Here is a 17,645-nt window from a genome sequence, read left to right as displayed (position 1 = left end):
AAACACAAAACAAAAAACCTCTTTGAATGACTTGCTAATCATTTGATTTCATGTACAAAGACATGAATAAAAACATCACAACAATCCACATCAAATTAAATTGCTATGAAAAATTACTTTCTTAATGTGACATAGTGTAATACACTGTTTGTATTTAAACACTTTATCTTCTCTTAAAACAAACTCACGTATGTCAGTGTTTCCCCCAGAAAATTTGTTAGTTAAGGTGGTGTCTGACCTGTCGTAGCGCGGAGAACTGTTGACGGGGGGGGGGATCGATCGACGGGGGAGGACGCACCGCGCCGTGCCGTATTAAAGTTTCGCTTTCAACACGCGCTGCTGTTATGCGTGCGCGCTTCTCTGTGGTGTGTATGTGTGTGAGAGGATGCGGCCACTCGTCCGACGGGGGGGGGGCGGCGGCGAATATCGCTACAATTTTCTTTTTTTTTAAGATGTTAGTTTAGGCGGTAGCTCTTTGTTGTTAAGGCGGCCGCCTTAACAGGAAAGCGCTGCGGGAAACCCTGTATGTAAACACACAGATTAACTACATGTTTTAAACTTGAGCCTCAGCTGTGGTCAATTCAGTGGAGCACACTGCCACCTAGTGGTCATAGTGTATGGTGACTGTAAGTCTACTGCTGTCATTATAAAAACCATAGTGATCGACAAAGTTGTAGATATTTAGTTGTTAATTGTTATCAGTCTGTGTATCTGCAGGTGCATTTTGACAAGTCCTTACAGGAAAAGCACAGAGGTAATTATTAACATGAATGATGACTGCATGTTTTTACATTTCTTCTTAAAACCCTCTTCTTCTTCTCCTTGACCTTTGACCCCTAGTAAGAAGGTGACTGTTTGATTTGATTTTATCTTATTTTACTGTACAGCTATTATTTTTACCCATGTTGTATGTCTTTTAATTCATATTATTTGTGTTTTATATGTAATTGTATTGCCTTATGTGAGCTGTTATGTCTTTTATTTATTATTCTGTGCAGCACTGTGGTCCACTGTGGTGAATGCTTTAAAGTGCTCAACAAATAAAGTTGGACTGGATTGGACTCTGCTCCATTACAGTCCCCTGTTTACACATAACATCATGAACAAATCTAGATACACCTGAGTTGAAATGTGGCTCCTGTGAAAAAGCTAAAAATATTTTGAATTAAAGATGTTAATATAATGATTATTTCTAAAGCGATATTCTGAACTGCCCGTATTCAAGTGATATTCAGTAAAACTACATCACATCCGAGGCGTGTCAGTGTGTAACTTGGTATCTCCCTGTGTAACGTACTCACACAGCATGAAGATGAGAACGAATCAGCTGCTGTGTCATTCGTCTCCGTGGCTGCACGTTGACCTGGAGGCTCATTCTCCAGCTCCACATCATCATTATCATCATCATCATCGATGAAAATCACTCCCTTGTCCAGACGCTGACGTTTCCGACCCTGAGCCTGAGCATTAACACAAACACAAACTTCACTTCAACAAACAAATAAACTCTACATCAACTCAACATGTCTGTATTGGAACCATCACCGACCACCCAGAAGTCAATACACAGTAAATTCGGCGTCTCTGACCTTGTGCTCGGCCCCGCGGATGCGTTTCCTGTCTGGCTGGAAGTCGTCGTCCTTGTTGACGGACGACTGGAACTTCTCCGACAGACGAGAAGCTATCGACTGTCTCCGGGGCTGAGACTCCTCTTTCAGTGGCACTAAATAAAAAAGAAAAACACTTGGATCATTTACAGTTAACAGAAATGGAGTGTGTAAGTGTGGCTCGATGCTGGTTAGTGTTGATGTTTTCATTTAATTAAAACACAATGCCACAGATAATTAAAAAAATGCAAAATATGATCCACATCCTTTGATAGCTGTATTTGGTGTAAGACCTGGAGACTATGACTGGCCATTAAACATGTACAATGTTGTGGTCTTTACTACCTTTCTTGCTCGCTGCCAAATACTATTTAAGTGGAAAAGCTCAAAACCTCCATCCCATGTCAGGTGGATCAGGGACATTATGTTTCATATTACGTTGGAGAAGATCAGATTCACTCTGAGACGTAATGAGGACAAATTCACCAAGGTTTGGATGCCTTTTCTGACTAAATTCGACAACAAACTGGGTCTAGTAGAGTATATATTGCATACACTGGTAATTTTGACCATTGCTGTTTCTTTTGTTGTTTTTTTTATTACTATTATTCTATTCATTATTTTTACCTTGTTTTATTCCTTTTATTACAATATTTTCTCTTCATTTTATTTTTTTGTTGCATGTTTTAGATATTGCATTACTTTCTTTTCGATTTGTGTTGCCTTTAGAGGATCTGGGAACATGTGGTGGTGAGGACAGATTTTTTTTTTTTGTTTTTTTCTTTTTCGAAAAAAAAGCTCCTGCTAACCTGTCTCTGGTACATTATCTTACTAATAAACTAACCTGTAAATACGTACAAGTATTTAGCGGGAGGAGACAACAGTGTTACACAGTTACATTTAATAGCTATACACAACCTGTACATGGCAGACTATGAGTGTCTCTAACACTTCTCCATCAACCTACCATAACAAATTAACACAGTATGGCTGTTTGCATCAGTATCTATCTTGTATCCAACTGCGACACAAACACAAGCAGACTGAGGACAAACCTCTGTGATGGATGTGTTTACTCACGTTGTTCCGGTGCTGGAGGAGGAGGAGGCGGCTGCTGTGTCGTCTCTTGACGCGGCGACTCTGTGAGGTCAATAACAGCTGGTTCACCTGCAGCTGCTGAAGACGAGGCTGAAGCCGAGGCCTTGCTGTGTTTACTGTGACACACACACCGACAGGCGACAGGGACGGACGGCTTCTTACAGTCCTCAGAGTATTTATCTGACTGGCTCTTGTCCTCCACGCTCCCTCCTTCTTGCAGTTTAGCTGTCGTCACATAAAGAAACACAGATGAGACAGAGACACTGAGACTTTTTCCTTGGTGTGATACAAACCACCAAACTCCTTGGGTGTGAATGCAATCAAAAACTTTTCTGAACCAAATGCAAAATCCAAGCTCCTTTTTTGGATTCAGTAGGCTTCCGTTTAGCAAAGTGCCAGACAAAATGAGCTACGGGTCAACATGGAGCACAGAAGACACGTCGACAGTGAAGTCTCCAAGAGAGTGAGTGAGGCAGGTTTTAAAGGACAATTCTGGGCAAATTCAATTCGGGGCTGTATTTTTCTAACATTTTAGGTCTAAAAGAATGAATCTGAAGATTTTCAGTTTAATTGCTCCTGTTTTGTGGTAGTTGTGTCTGTCCCCGCGTCGCCACGGCAGCGATGAATGGGAGTGGATTGAAGTTCTGCTGCTTAGGCTGTTTCCATCCCTCAAAGCCACAGACAGCATCAGATGGATTTATTTTTTTTTGTAGTTTGTAAAACTAGATCTAATTCAAAGTCTCGCGCGAGACCCAGGTTGACGCTCGGTGTGTTCAGGTGCAGTTGGAAGCTCCCGTTTGTGTCATAAACACAGGAATATCAACTCTTGACTTGCTTGAAGTAAATAAACTTCTGGGTGCATGTTTGAGTCGCCATCTGACGCTGTCTGTGGAAAGATTCCTTCTTTTAGATCTAAAATGTTAGGAAAATACAGCTTGAATTGAATTGAATTGAAGTTGAATTTGCCCGGAAAAAAAAAAATCAGCCTGTCTGCACCAAAGCAAGTGAAGTGATAACATCTTACTGATACAAATGCCATCATCAACTTTCATTTGCCTGCCCAATTCTTTTAAATTTTCTGTGTGTGGACAAAAAGTAGACTTGTACAGGTTGACCACTGTTTTATGTTCTTCTAATATTAAACTAAACTATTATTATACAGCGGGGAAAATAAGTATTGAACAGTCAATAGTCTTGCATGGCGAGCAGTATAGAGGCCATGGTGGTCAAATGTAATGATGTGTCTTGCCGTGTCGAGGCTTCGAAGCGCGTGTCGAATAATCCGGGAAGTATTTTGCGAAGCGCGTATCGAAGCGTGTATGTGATGACGTCCGAAGCCTCGCCGGCCCGTTGCTCCGCCTACTGGTTCAGGAAGTGGTTCACGATTTGGTGTGCTATTCCAAATAGAAGGGACAGTGAAATGCAATGGAGGTTCCCCTGCAATGCATCGACTGCAACAGTGGTTTGTGTTTCAAGAGCATCATCTCTATTCTGAATAAAAATTAATTAAAATGATTCCACAAGTTCAACAACCCACATTTACACAAGCATATTCATTGTCCTCACCCCCATTCCCACTTCCCCTTATGACTCTTTACACACAAATCACCTATTTAAACCAGTAGAAAGTTCAAAATATACAGATCACTAATATCATTGTAATATTTTTTGCTGTTTAGCTCTTTTTGGCCAGTAGATGGCCTAGTAGAGCAACTGAAGCCCCAAGGAGCTTTGCCCTTGAGTGAACCAATTTGATGAAAAGCTTCAGTGCTTCATGAAGCTTCATCTCACCATCACTAGTTAAATGCATTACTCAATGTTTTTTTTTTTTTTACAACTGTACCTGCTAATTGCTACAGCTACAGCTCTCTGTCAGTCGACTCCTCTTAGTTTTCTTTTGACTCTGTCAGAAATCTTGCGAGCACCTGGTGGTGTCCAGTTTATGGTGAAATGTTCTTTTCAGTTCCCGATTAACGTCACTAACGGATAAAACGGTGCATTCAGACACGTCTGTAACCGATGCATCAGGATGTTCTGCAGCATCAGTTTCTGAAGGTCTGGAGAAGCTCTTTGCTTTCACCCATCATGAGACGCCTCTTGTGTGACAAGAAACCTTTTCATAGGCGTCAGTCTGGACTAAAGCAGCTGATCTTAGTGATGGGTCTCGCCGTGCCGAGGCTTCGAAGCGCGCGTCAAGTAATCCAGGAAGTATTTTGTGAAGCGCGTATCGAAGCGTGTATCGATGACGTAGGAGATGACGTCCGAAGCCTCGCCGGCCCGTTGCTCCGCCTACTGGTTCAGGAGGTGGTTCGCAATTGACCCTTCGCGTAAGCCCCGCCCCCTTGGTTACTGTTGCTATGCCGGGCAAGCTTTCACTCCCAGCCATGCTCCTGGCAGTATTTGGTATCGATTTCAAAGGAAATATCAGCACATTTCTGGATAAACTGTTCTGAGATAATAGAGAGAAGAAGTCACAAAGATCATTCATAGTTTTCAGTGAAGTGACTCGCGCAGGAGGATAAAACATCTGTTCAACGACACGACTGGACAATGTACAGAGCAGCAGTAAGGGCTGGTAATTTTACCGTCTATCAACCCACCAAGACTTACGTCATCTCACTGGTCATGAAACGTTGTCAAACTGCAAGTTTTGGGGCGATTGTGAACCACATACAGCTTTGGCTGCTGTTTTGTTTTCTCCCACCGCTGTATCAGTCAGTGAAAGCAGTCCCTGCCTGGAGGATCCCTCGCCTAAAAGCCCAGGTAAAAGCCCTAAAAGCCCAGGTAAACGCGGTAAAAGTCCAGCTGTCATTTCGGATGTGAACATATGGTTATCCCCATATTTACACTTGCTCAAGTCAAAAAAAAAGTCCGCTCGTATCTGAACATCTCTATGTTGCTGCTGCCGCCGCCACCGCCGTAGTAGCAGCAGCAACAACAACATCCTTCTCTACAAACAAATGTTTTTCGTTTTTAGTCTCAAAATGTGTCCACAAAAGCAAACGTAATGACTCACTGCGGAAAGCTTGCCAGGCCTATAGTTACGGTTGCTAACGTAGGATTGGACAATAGCCGTTGGTGGGAGGAGTTGGCGAAGGGTCAATTTGGTGCGCTATTCGAAATAGAAGGAGGAGGTTCCCCTGCATCTTGTGGTATTTCTGCATCGATTGCAACACGTGTTTCAAGAGTATTATCTATATTCTGAATAAAAATTATTCCACAAGTTCAACAAGCACATTCACTGCCCCACAACGGAAATCCGCGGGTATAGTCACAGTCAGGACTCGAGGTACCAGTAAGGAGAGGAGACAGCGTGTTGCGGTTAGCGAAACGGTTAGCATCGTTACCTGCGGTGCAGGGGATCCGTGTTCGAGTCCCTCAGGGCAGGCCTAAAACCCTTTTTATAGACAGTCTATGGCCTGAACAACATCTGTCACACAAGCTTATTGTCCTCACCCTCATTCCCACTTTCCCTTGTGTCTCTTTATGGACACAAATCACCTATTTAAACCAGTACAAAGTTCAAAATATACGTCTATCTACAGACCACTAATATCATTGTGATGTTTGTGATGTATCATTTGTGTGTTTTTGGCCAGTAGATGGCCTAGTAGAGCAAATGAAGCCCCAAGAAGCTTTGTGCTTGAGTGAACCAATTTTAATGAAAAGCTTCAATGCTTCATGAGGCTTCATCTGGCCATCACTAGCTCAGGGGCGTCAATTGGGTATGGCAAGGTATGGCAGCTGCCACACCTTGGCTCCAGGGGGAAATGTAAATGTTTTTTTTTTTTTTTGTTTTTTTTTAAATAGATTTATGGAATTAATCTGTGTCAATTTGTATTTATTATTCTATTATTTAATACATATAAGTTAACTACAAATGAAAATCAGAACAACACAATCGATTTCTCTAGGTATTATCTTTCCCAACACTTGTATCCCCCCTCCATATCTTGAAATGTGGTATCTCCCAGCCCCTCCTGACGAGACGACGCAGGTCAGAGCTGGTTTCATTATTGTTATTAGCGCGATTTGTTTTGCTGAGCTAATTGATGTAAAATGAAAAGGAAGCAGTGAACTTTGGAATCATTTTTCATTAAAAAAAAGGCAGGTGATGGGTCCAATGTACCTCTTATAAATCTGTTTAAGGGAAATATGATTTCTCTCTCTTACTCTCTTCTTTTCCCTCCCTCCCTCTCCTCTTTGCATTTGCACTTCAACAGTTTTAAGTTTACCTGGTATGTTCACGTGATATTGTTGCAATTACATAGTGAATGAAGTGAACAGAATGAGTGAAATTGCGTTTGTCAGAAAGGCTATTACTGCTCTGTAACCCTGCCGCTTGTTATCCATGGTGCTGAAAACGGATGCGTAAAGGCGCACAGGGGCGTCATGCAACCCAAAAATTGGAGGGGGCACAGTGAAGGTTGCGTGCAAAATCTTTTGGGGGATGCCCTCAAATCACTTATTTTGGCCACTATGGCTATAGTGCTGGGGACCGAAAAGTTGGTAAACTGAATTTCAGAAACATTATCTTGGCTAACAATGTGGAACAATAAGGTGGATGCACTTCAAAAAACTTATTTCACCGCTCCCTGTATTGATTTTTCGGCAGCTTCGTTGTAAACAAATGCACATGGCCAGGGACTGCTAGCAAACCAGCGGAAAATCAAGCGGACGTGCCATTATTTGTAATAGATTTCACTCAGTATGATCACTGATCATACTAGCTAGATGGTAAAATAATAAGTAATGTAAGAAAAAAGAAATTATCCCTCAAGTCTGTGGGTGCACGTGCCCCCTCCTTTCTATCGACATGATACCGCTGAAGGCGCATTTGACTTAATTGATCAACAGTACGTAGTTAAGTGTTTGTGTCCATATTACGTTAGGGATGTGAGTGAGGCTGCATTTGAAAAAGTTCAAATTTTCCTAACCACACAGATAGCTACATAGCAGACTTTTGTGATGATTATTTGCTAGGCATATTGATTGATACTGTAGTTAAGTCATGTGACTTGCCATACCTTAGCTTTGGCTGAATTGACGCCACTGCACTAGCTGATATTACTTTGCTCTGATAGGGGACAGGATGACTTTCTAAATACTGACAGACTCCAGCTGCTTTCTTCTCTTTCCTTCTTTTTCTTTTTGCACCTCCTCCTTTTCTCCATGTGTTTAATACTTATTCTCTGTGTCATTTCACTTTGTTACACATAACTTAATTTATGGACATAAATGTTTGTATGTCGTTGTATGTGTGCATTAGTTGGGTTGTTGCCGACATCTGGTGAAAATTTCATGTCAATAGCTCTACTGAATGTTAAAATGTTGCCACGTTCAATACTTATTTTCCCCGCTGTATATAGAAAGCAGACAGAAAGTAGCCTAATCCTGCTGGTCTTTAACATGGCTGGTCGTAGCAATATCAAAATGCAACTTCAAACAGGGAAATGTTGATGAAGAAAGCGGAGACCGGGCTCACCCAGCTGAGCCTGCTGCCAGCCCAGAGCGGAGCAGAGCAAGGCCAAGCTCTTCCCACTTCCTGTAGGACTCTCCAGCAAACAGTGCTGCCCGTAGTTCAGCCCTCGAACGATCTGCACACAAGACAAACAGGAGTTTAAAAGATGCTGAGCTAAAGCTATAGGAGCATAAACCTGGGAGAAATCTAAATACAAGAAGAAATATTTTTTATGACTACAGATCAGAAGTCTGCAATCTGAGCTTTTTAAATTAAATCAAAGTTTGAACACCTGTCTACTTGATAATAAGTTAGATAAATGTTAATGTTAATGTTAATAGTAGTGCCCTTTTTATATTTCTATATTTTTCATACTTTGGACTGTACAGACTACCTTTTTTCACTCAGAGCACAGTGACCCCTTAACTTAAAATGTTAGAGGAGTGCAAGCAGAGAATTTAGGCACACCATGAATCAACTTGCTAAGTAAATATTCACATTTCCTTTTCATTCACGATCCTCACACACATTGTTCTGCCTGTTCTGTCTTTGAGTCGCCCCTTTCACATTTCGCCAGTGTTAAAAAAAGACTGTCTCAAAAATTAGCTGCAAAATGCCTCAATTTAGGGGCAGACTGGAGCCCTGACTCTTTTTCTCAACCTGTTCATGTTTTGTTGTTTGTTGTGGCTACTACGACTATTCAATTTCCCTTCTGGGGATCAATAAAGTTTTTCTAATCTGATCTTAAAGCTTGAGTCCAGTACAGACCAAGACTGATGTAAGTGCTACCAAAGCTCAGACAGGTGCGATAGAGTATGTTAAAGGGATAGACCAACATTTTGGCATGAAATCATGTATAATGATGTAACATTACAACACATGAAGCAAATACTCTGAACTACTTTCTCCTCTAATCCCTCCGCCTAGCAGCCGTGTCTGGAATGTAGTTCCGGCTGCATTTGCCTCTAAAACAACTCTGTCTCATAATGTAACATGATTATTTCCTAACGTGGTGAATGTGCAGGTCACAACTTGTCCACCAGAGCGTTGTGGAGTTGTTGGATTGTGTATTTGATGAGTTTGATGAGGGACAGGGGACCTGTACCGTTCACCTCTGAGCAGCTCACGTCTCTGCCCCGCCAATCTCAAAACAACATGCACCGATAATTAAAAGCAATGAACCTATGAACTATGATATAGTGATTATGCTGAGAGGAGAATCTGACTAAATGTTGAACTATCCCTTTAATGAACTCATGTAGGACAGGCCTCAATAAATTTAAAAAAACGGATTCATGTGTCATATAAATGTCATACAAATACAGGCTACAAAATAACAAACTATTTATATATTAACTATAGGCTATGCACTAAATGTAACACCCAAACATATCCCAACTTTACACTTAACGTTACAATTCTGTTAGATTTGCAGATGTATAATCATCACATTACTAAATCTAATATTCTATAAAGGACAACAGACCCAGGTTAGGTAAAGCAGTATGTTAGGTGACAGTTTAATTACAGTTTTTCTCGATTGCCAAGACACATTTCTCAAAAGCTGCTCTCCTTTTCTCTAAACTGTGAACACAAACCCCAATTTTCAAGCTACATTCACAAAACCTCAGACTCTTCTTGCAAAACCAAACGTTCACCTCAAAACAGTTCAATCTGGTGCCCAAAACTGAACTCTTTTGTCAAATCGTGCCCCGAGTCAATCAAAATTAAAAACACTACTGAGCAGTCAGTCACTAAACACTACATAGAAAAATAGAAAACACAAAGCTCAGCACATGAAGCTGTAGAAATAAATGTTTATCGTTCACTGTAGCTAAATGCATGTTGCAAAACAAAAACATGTGCATTTACACTGTAGCACTTCTCTCCTTCCCTTTCTTTCACCCTCCTCCTTCCCTCCCCATGTCCATTTCATCCCCTTTTCTTTCCTTCTTTTTTCTTCCCAGTTCATCCCTCCTTCCCTCCCTCATCCTCTCTTCCTTCACTCTCGTCTCTCATCTTCTCCTCTTCCTCTCCCTCCATAAATGCATGTTGCAAAACAAAAAACCTGTGCATTTAGCAGTTGTACATAGTACTACTGTAAAAAAAAAAAAAAAAGACAAGTAAAAAAACAAAAAACAGAAATCCTGTGCATTTTACACGTAGTACTTGTACAGTAAAAAAACAAACAGAAATCTTGTGCATTTAACACTTGTATACAGTAAGCCTACATAAAAATGTACAAAGTACAAAAATATAGAAATGAGAAGTGCACAACTCAGCCACAGCATCATTTCTCTGTACTGGGTCAGGCCATAGGACTTCATCCTGAACTGGCTTATATATGTGCCCTCACATCATTGGACACAAGTGTGATCCATTTTGAGTTGTTGTGTTCAACCGGTGAAACTTGTGCTTTAGTTGGTTACATTGGCTCCCAGTCAGCTACAGAATAGATTTTAAAGTTCTGCTACTGGTTAAATTACAAATCACTGAATGGTTTAGGTCCAGGATACATGAACAACATGTTAGTAGAGTATAAACCCAGTAGAGCTCTGAGATCTACTGACTCAGGTCAGATAGTGGAGCTCAGAGTTCAGACCAGACATGGTGAAGCAGCATTTAGCTGTTACGCTGCTCACAAGTGGAACAAACTACCAGCAGAACTGAAATCAGCCCCAACTGTCAGCACTTTTAAATCCAGGTTAAAAACATTTCTCTTTTCACGTGCTTATAGCTGAGAACTTAAAACTTTATCTCTTTTCTTTTCTTTTACTTTTATTTGCTCTTGCTTTTAACTCTGTTTTTAGTGTTTTGTTTGTTTTTATTCTGTCTTATGCTTCTTTTTTTAATGTTTTGTCTTTATGTAAAGTAAAGCACATCGAGTTGCCTTGGTATGAAATGCGCTATATAAATAAAGATGCCTTGCCTTTAGTTGTGTTTGACTTTTGCCACCTGTGCTCAGCATTATGCAACACAGGTGCATCACGATGTAAATGTGTTGATAAGTTGTGTCTAAACAGGTGAAAAGTGCTGATGGTTTTGCCAAAAGAGTGACTGAGTGATTCAATCAGTGGGTTCAGAGACAACAGGGTTTAGTGTTTTAGAAACTGAGAAAAGCTGTAATATTAAACTCACAGAGTTCATCATGGCCAGCTGGGACGGGTAGGCTTTACAGGGGAACTGGATCTTCACCCCTCCGATGGTGTAGTCCACCCGGGAGGAGGCCATGGTCCCCGGTCACACCTGGTTCTGCTGCACCGCCGCTTCACACAAACACAACAGGACTTTAACCAGACAAACAACAAGGAGGAAACAGCCTAAAGCTACGTAAGTTAAAGCAAACACAACAACATTAGCCACGTTATTACAGTTAGCGAACAGTTAAACAGCCGTTAAAAATGTTTTACCTGTTGTCTTGTTTTCACACCGGTCGGACTCACTGGACAGAAAGTTACTACCCGTGTTGCTTCTTACATTATTCAACACTAACTCCTCTGTTTTGGTGATTTGGTTCACTTTCCTTCTTCCTCCATGTTTTTTTTTTTCATTCCCGCTCTCAAAAATCACATCCCGGCAGTGAACAGGAAGAGGCAGGGGCTTCCTGTCACCGCGCTTTCAAAATAAAAGCCTGTAAACTGTAACTGTACAATATGGCGGACTGTGAAACACGTCGTTGTGTTTTCTCTGCAATGAAATCATTCGTGTGACCACAATCTTCACTAAGCAGCATTTATATGGTGTAATATCACAGTAGTTGTGGGAAATGACCATTTTTACGCTCTTACTTTGACAAAAAAAACATACCGGAAGTGACGGCAGTAATAAACATCCGCATGGTCCCGTCCTGGATTTAAAGGGCTACTCCGGTGTTTCACAGGTTAGTAGTAGGCTACCCCCCATAGACTGTGTTTTTTTTTCTTTTTCTTTCTTTCTTTTTTTTTTTTTTTAACTCTGAGGTCACTGGGGTTAATTCTGATGACATAATGAAGAGCCTCCAAACTCATATTGTAAAGCGCCTCACAGTTTAAAGGGATAGTATCATTTTTTTAAAGTGGTGTTGTATGATCTACTAATAGCCCCTAAGTACTTTAATTGCAGTAGAAGACTCTCTGCACTCCTCCCGTTAGCAACGCCAGCCCATAGCCCTGCCCAGAGATTTATAATATATAATTTAATAATATATAATATAATATAATTTTTTCCAGCCCCTCAAAGTGCAGGAAAAACACAGTTTTTATTTGGACCTAACCAACTGCTGATCGGCGGGCGCTAACCCTGGGCGGAGGGATACGTGAGTTGGTTAGGTCCAAATAAAAACTGTGTTTTTCCTGCACTTTGAAGGGCTGGAAAAAATTATATAATAGCGAACAATGGAACTGTGTATTTTTTTTCACGTAAAACCTCTTTTAGGCCACGAAAATAGGCTGTTTCTTTGGGTCTGTTCACAACAATGTATGTTGTAAATCTCTGGGCAGGGCTATTATGGGCTGGCGTTGCTAACGGGAGGAGTGCAGAGAGTCTTCTACTGCAATTAAAGTACTTAGGGGCTATTTGTAGATCATACAACCCCACTTTTAAAAAAAATGCTACTATCCCTTTAATGTTGAAAATCAATCTAACTGGTGTATGTTATTTTGAAATGGATATTTTCAGGAACATTACCGTACCCAGACCTGCAGACCTCGGAGGCCGTCATCTACCACATCTGTATCTGCCACAAAAACACCAACCCTGACGGCTGCCGACCAGAGATGTGAGTTAAACTGAAGAATCACTATTATTATACAATTTATTTATTTTTTTGTCTTGTTTTGTTCTCGTCTCCTCTCTGTTTGCCTATTTAAAGTCTTGTTTGTATGGTACTGTTATTTGTTTAGTCACCCACGTTGCACCTCTGTAGCATTTGATTATATGTCATACACTATATGGCACAACAAAAACTGAAGAATCACTCACATTAAGATTCATCAAATGTTTCTGCAGTGTTTCACTCACTGTTGTGCTGAGATGATAAATAAATGAATAAACTTTATTTACACACCACAGCAGCTCAAATTGTTTTACAATAAAAAAACATTTGGTTTAAAAACAGTGCTTGAGTTGAATAAATCTAAAACTTAATGTTAAAGTCAAACCTCCAACAGTCTGTGATATCAGAGATCGGCCTTTACACTGATCGATCAATAATCATCATAATCAATCAGTGAAACATCCATTTAGATTCATCCAACATTTCTGCAGTGTTTCACTCACTGTTGTGCTGAGAGAATAAATACATGAATAAACTTTATTTACACATCACAGCAGCTCAAAGTGTTTTACAAAAAAAACGTTGGTTTAAAAACAGTGCTTGAGTTAAAACTTCATGTTAAAGTCGAACCACCAACAGTCTGTGATATCAGAGATCGGCCTTTACACTGATCAATCAATAATCATCATAATCAGTCGGTGAAACATCCTGTGAAATGCGAGTGAGTCTTTTGGGTCCAGTTCCAGGTGACCTCTTCTACAGATGTGTTCTCACATACATACAGTATACATGTCTGTTGCCATGACGACACTCAGCTGGTTCTGAACTAAACCCCACAGGCTTCACATCATGCGTGACTGTTGGCTGGAGCCGTACACACTGAGGCCGTCCTTCAGCGACATCGTCCACCTGCTGGAGTATGGAGCTATTTCCCTGACATTAAAAGTTGGCATTGAAAACAGAATTTGGCATTGTAATAAAACATTTTGGCATTGAAAATAAAATGTGGCATTGTAATAAAAGTTGTATTGACACTGAAACAAGTATTGGCATTGAAAAGTGTTGGAACACAAGCATAAAAAATACAATACTTTATTTGGATTTTTTAAAAATATATTATCATGTAGTTTTCAATGTCAGTCTTCAGATTTCTTCTTCATGCGTCCGTAGCCCCTCCCCTCAGACCCTCCCCTCCACGCCAAAACCCTGGCAGTAACTTGGCATTGAAAAAAAAGAACATTGAAACAGAAAAAAAAAAATTAAAACTGAAAACCGGGGAAAAACGCAATGTAAAAAAACACACAGAAAAAGATGGACATGAAGAAAAATCTTAAGACTGACATTGAAAACTACATGATAATATATTTTTTTTTAAATCCAAATAAATATATTGTATTTTTTATGCCTGTGTTCCAACATTTTTAATGCCAATACTTGTTTCAGAGTCAATACAACTTTTATTACAATGCCAAATTTTATTTTCAATGCCAAAAATTGTTATTACAATGCCAAAGTCTGTTTTCAATGCCAACTTTTAATGTCAGGGAAATAGCTCCATACTGGAGAACATCATGGAGAACGACGCGGTGAGAAACACCTGGAGACACTCCGCTTTACATTATTGATTCTTCATAAGAGTTATGTCTTTGTGGTGAACCAGAAGCTAATGGTTTTTTGAATTAAGTTTTTAAATTCCACCTGTACAACCTGTAAATATGATCATGTGACTTCCTGGTTGTGTGTTTGGATGTTTGTGCGCACGACATGCAGTCGACTGTTGTTGGAGCAGTTTCCCAGACACAGATTAAATCTAGTTCCAGACTGAAACAGACTTTTAATGCTGATTTCCCCCTCATATACATAAAGTAAAACCTCTGGAGATTATTTCCCAGGTTGCACCAGTTTGTTTTTAACAGCTTCAAGCTTTTCTGGCTCTTCTCCATATGCAACCTCAGTCCAGTTCATTGAGACCAGCACAGGTGGATTTAAACTCATCTTCAAGAGTCCAGGTGCTAGTCGCCTTTCATGAGTCTGAGGATGAAGCCATGATTCTGACTCAAAGCCTCATTGAAGCTCTGTGATGCTCAGTTGTTGTGTTTAACTGACAAACGTCTGTGTCTCTGCAGGACTACGTGGACGTGGAGAGTCCTCAGCTGCTGGTGAAGGACGAGGCTGAATATCACGAAGCGAAATGTCTCTGAGCCGCCAGCGTCACCGAGGAGGAGAAAAACACTGTTTAACTAATTCACTGTTCATGTTCAACTGTACAGGCTGTTTGTGAGCTGGTCACAGGTGAACACACAGAACATTAAACACAGCTGGAAACTTGTAGGAGAAGCACAAATGGATGGTGGGAAAACAGTCAAATCCTTTATTGAGACGGGGTCCCCCGGATTTTTATAATCACTCGCATCAGAGTGCCTCGGCTGCCTCCCACCAGTCATTTGTGCTTCTCCTACAGTGATTCCTATGCCTTGAAGAGCACCTCGTATTTATATAACTATTTTACAATCTAGACCCACTGAGTAGGCTACTCACTTTTCTTCCATACTTCTCACATCTGGAATCTTACACGATGTTGAATGGACGGTCAATATAATCAACTTGCATGTTGTTTTATACTTTGTGATATTACTGAATCAAATAAAAACCAAAATAAATCAGTTCTATATGTGATGTGCAGTTTCTGCTTTCGTAGCAGTAGAAAATGTAAAAATTGCTTTTTTATGATTGTAAGTAGTATTAGTGATCAGTAACTTGTTGGGCAGAGGAGAAGAAGAGCAGTTAAAGTTGGGCCTGTTGCTCCAATGAGCCTGGTCAGACATTAGGAGTTGCAGTGTTGTAGCAACAGGAAAAGGAATGGAACTCCTTGTCCAAACATTTACACCGAGGGCCGCCCTTCTCTTCCTGTTTTTCAGGATTCATGTTTGACTCAACATTTGTGTCGCAGTTTATTTTCTCGTGTGAAGGTAAGGTGAACAGTTTAAATGTTTTCCTCGTTGTTGTCGTTGTTATTATCCAAGTTCTCTGCCCTTCAACTTGTCGTTGTGTTGTTGTTGTTGTGTTATTGTAATGTTACTGTAACTGAGTCAGAGCTGTAACTGTAAAGTCTGGACCGCCTTGTTGTGTGGATGTTGTCAGTCGAAGCACTGGAAATAGAGCAGAAGCTGTTAATGCCTATCACTGATCAATACTGATTATTACTTATTTAATTCAATTCAATCGGGCAATAAAGCTCAACAATACGTAGGCGCATCTCTCCCTAGTAATTTAAAAAGATAAAAGTAATATACAAAGAGCGATTTAAGACATATAGAAAAGTAGGTAAAGAACTAATATATAATAAATATGTAAAAAGTAATGTACACATTTACTACAGATGTTACTATTGTAAATCACATTCACATTGTGCAGGGTTTCCCTGTGGAGCATTTAAAGTCATTTGGAGTAAAACTGTCCCTCCATCTTGTGGTTTGCGCCCGGAGGGCTTTTTCAGTGTTTACCGGACGGAAGCAGTTAAAATGTCTATGGCAGAGGTCTTCAACAGGGGGTAGGGGGTCTGCAGAGGTACTGCAAGGGGGTCGTGATGTTTTTGGTTGATTAGACAATCTTTAATATTTTTTCATTTGCACAGGTATGTTTAAAATTAAAATGTCAGTTGCAATAGCTTGCATGCAGTTCAATTCATTAGTTTATTGTCATTGTCATAATAACACAGTTATAAATGGTAACGAGATGTTGTTTAACCATCTTAATACTGGTATGGTTATCATTACAATTGACAAACATTGTTGATATTGGCATTTAACAAGGCATGTTTATAAATGGCAGAGGCAAAGCCGCCCTACTCACTGTACCTTTCAAATGTGTGAATAGCTTAGTATTGAATGCACAATAACAAGGTACGTTTATACATGGCACCAGGCCAAGTTTAGTATAAACCACTATAGTAGGGGGTCCCTGCTCTATCTCTCCATCAGTTTGGGGGTACTTGGCCTGAAAAACATTGAAGACCCCTGGGATGGGTGCGTGGAGTCTTTGCAGATGGATCTAGCTTTCCTGAGGCAGCGAGTACGGTAGACGTCCTCCATTTTGGGGAGCTGCAGCCCGATGGTTCTCTGAGGTCTCGATACCACCTGCTGTAGTGCAGCTGAAGAACCACACAGTGAGGATGCTCCCTGTGGTGCAGCGGTAGTAGAAGGGCAGTACGCGCTGAGAAAGGAGCATTCTCAGTAAAAAATAGACGCTGTTGGACATTCTTCTGCAGAGTGGTGGTGTTGGGTGTCCATGAGCAGTTGTCTGACATGTGGGTTCCTAGGAACTTGAAGGATGAAACTCAATTCACACATTCCCTGTTGATGAGGATGGGTGGGTGATCCTTGTCCCCTGATCTCTGGAGTCAATAATCAGTTCTTTTGTTTTTCCAGAGATGAGGGAAAGGTTGTTTCTGTGATTTTGTCCTTTATGTAGGGTAAGACCTGTCTTTCAAAACACTGGGACACTCCTTCTCCAGGGATTGGTAGAAGATGTCACAAATATTGTTACTGATCAATACTGACTGTTACTGATCAGAACTGACTGTTACTGCCGATCACTGATCAATACTGACTGTTGCCTATATCACTAATCAATACTGAAAACATCATGATGAGCTCATAAACACACGATTAAAGATGGTTATTGGACAGAATTCATCAATATTGTTGTGGATAGTTTAGAGCCACAA

The 17,645-nt window shown here is 40.5% G+C and overlaps 1 protein-coding gene across 1 annotated transcript in view; it reads right to left on the bottom strand.

Moving 5' to 3' along the window:
• brip1 (BRCA1 interacting helicase 1) overlaps positions 1-11,413 on the bottom strand; it is a 61,742-nt gene extending 50,329 nt beyond the window's left edge. The window contains exons 1-5 of the mRNA XM_085796614.1: positions 11,305-11,413; positions 8,191-8,302; positions 2,688-2,930; positions 1,590-1,723; positions 1,302-1,460 (exon numbers count right to left, since the gene is read on the bottom strand). Of these exons, the coding sequence (XP_085652740.1) occupies positions 1,302-1,460; positions 1,590-1,723; positions 2,688-2,930; positions 8,191-8,302; positions 11,305-11,397 (741 nt within the window). The 5' untranslated portion in view covers positions 11,398-11,413. The remainder of the gene's footprint in view (positions 1-1,301; positions 1,461-1,589; positions 1,724-2,687; positions 2,931-8,190; positions 8,303-11,304) is intronic.
• Between the last annotated feature and the right edge of the window lie 6,232 nt (positions 11,414-17,645).

Source organism: Trachurus japonicus, chromosome 13 (assembly GCF_045865225.1).
Source record: "Trachurus japonicus isolate A0001 chromosome 13, Traja_1.0".
In the NCBI taxonomy this organism is placed as follows: domain Eukaryota; kingdom Metazoa; phylum Chordata; class Actinopteri; order Carangiformes; family Carangidae; genus Trachurus; species Trachurus japonicus.
The sequence above is the reverse complement of the archived record's forward strand: the minus strand, read 5'-3'. Positions and strand labels throughout refer to the sequence as shown.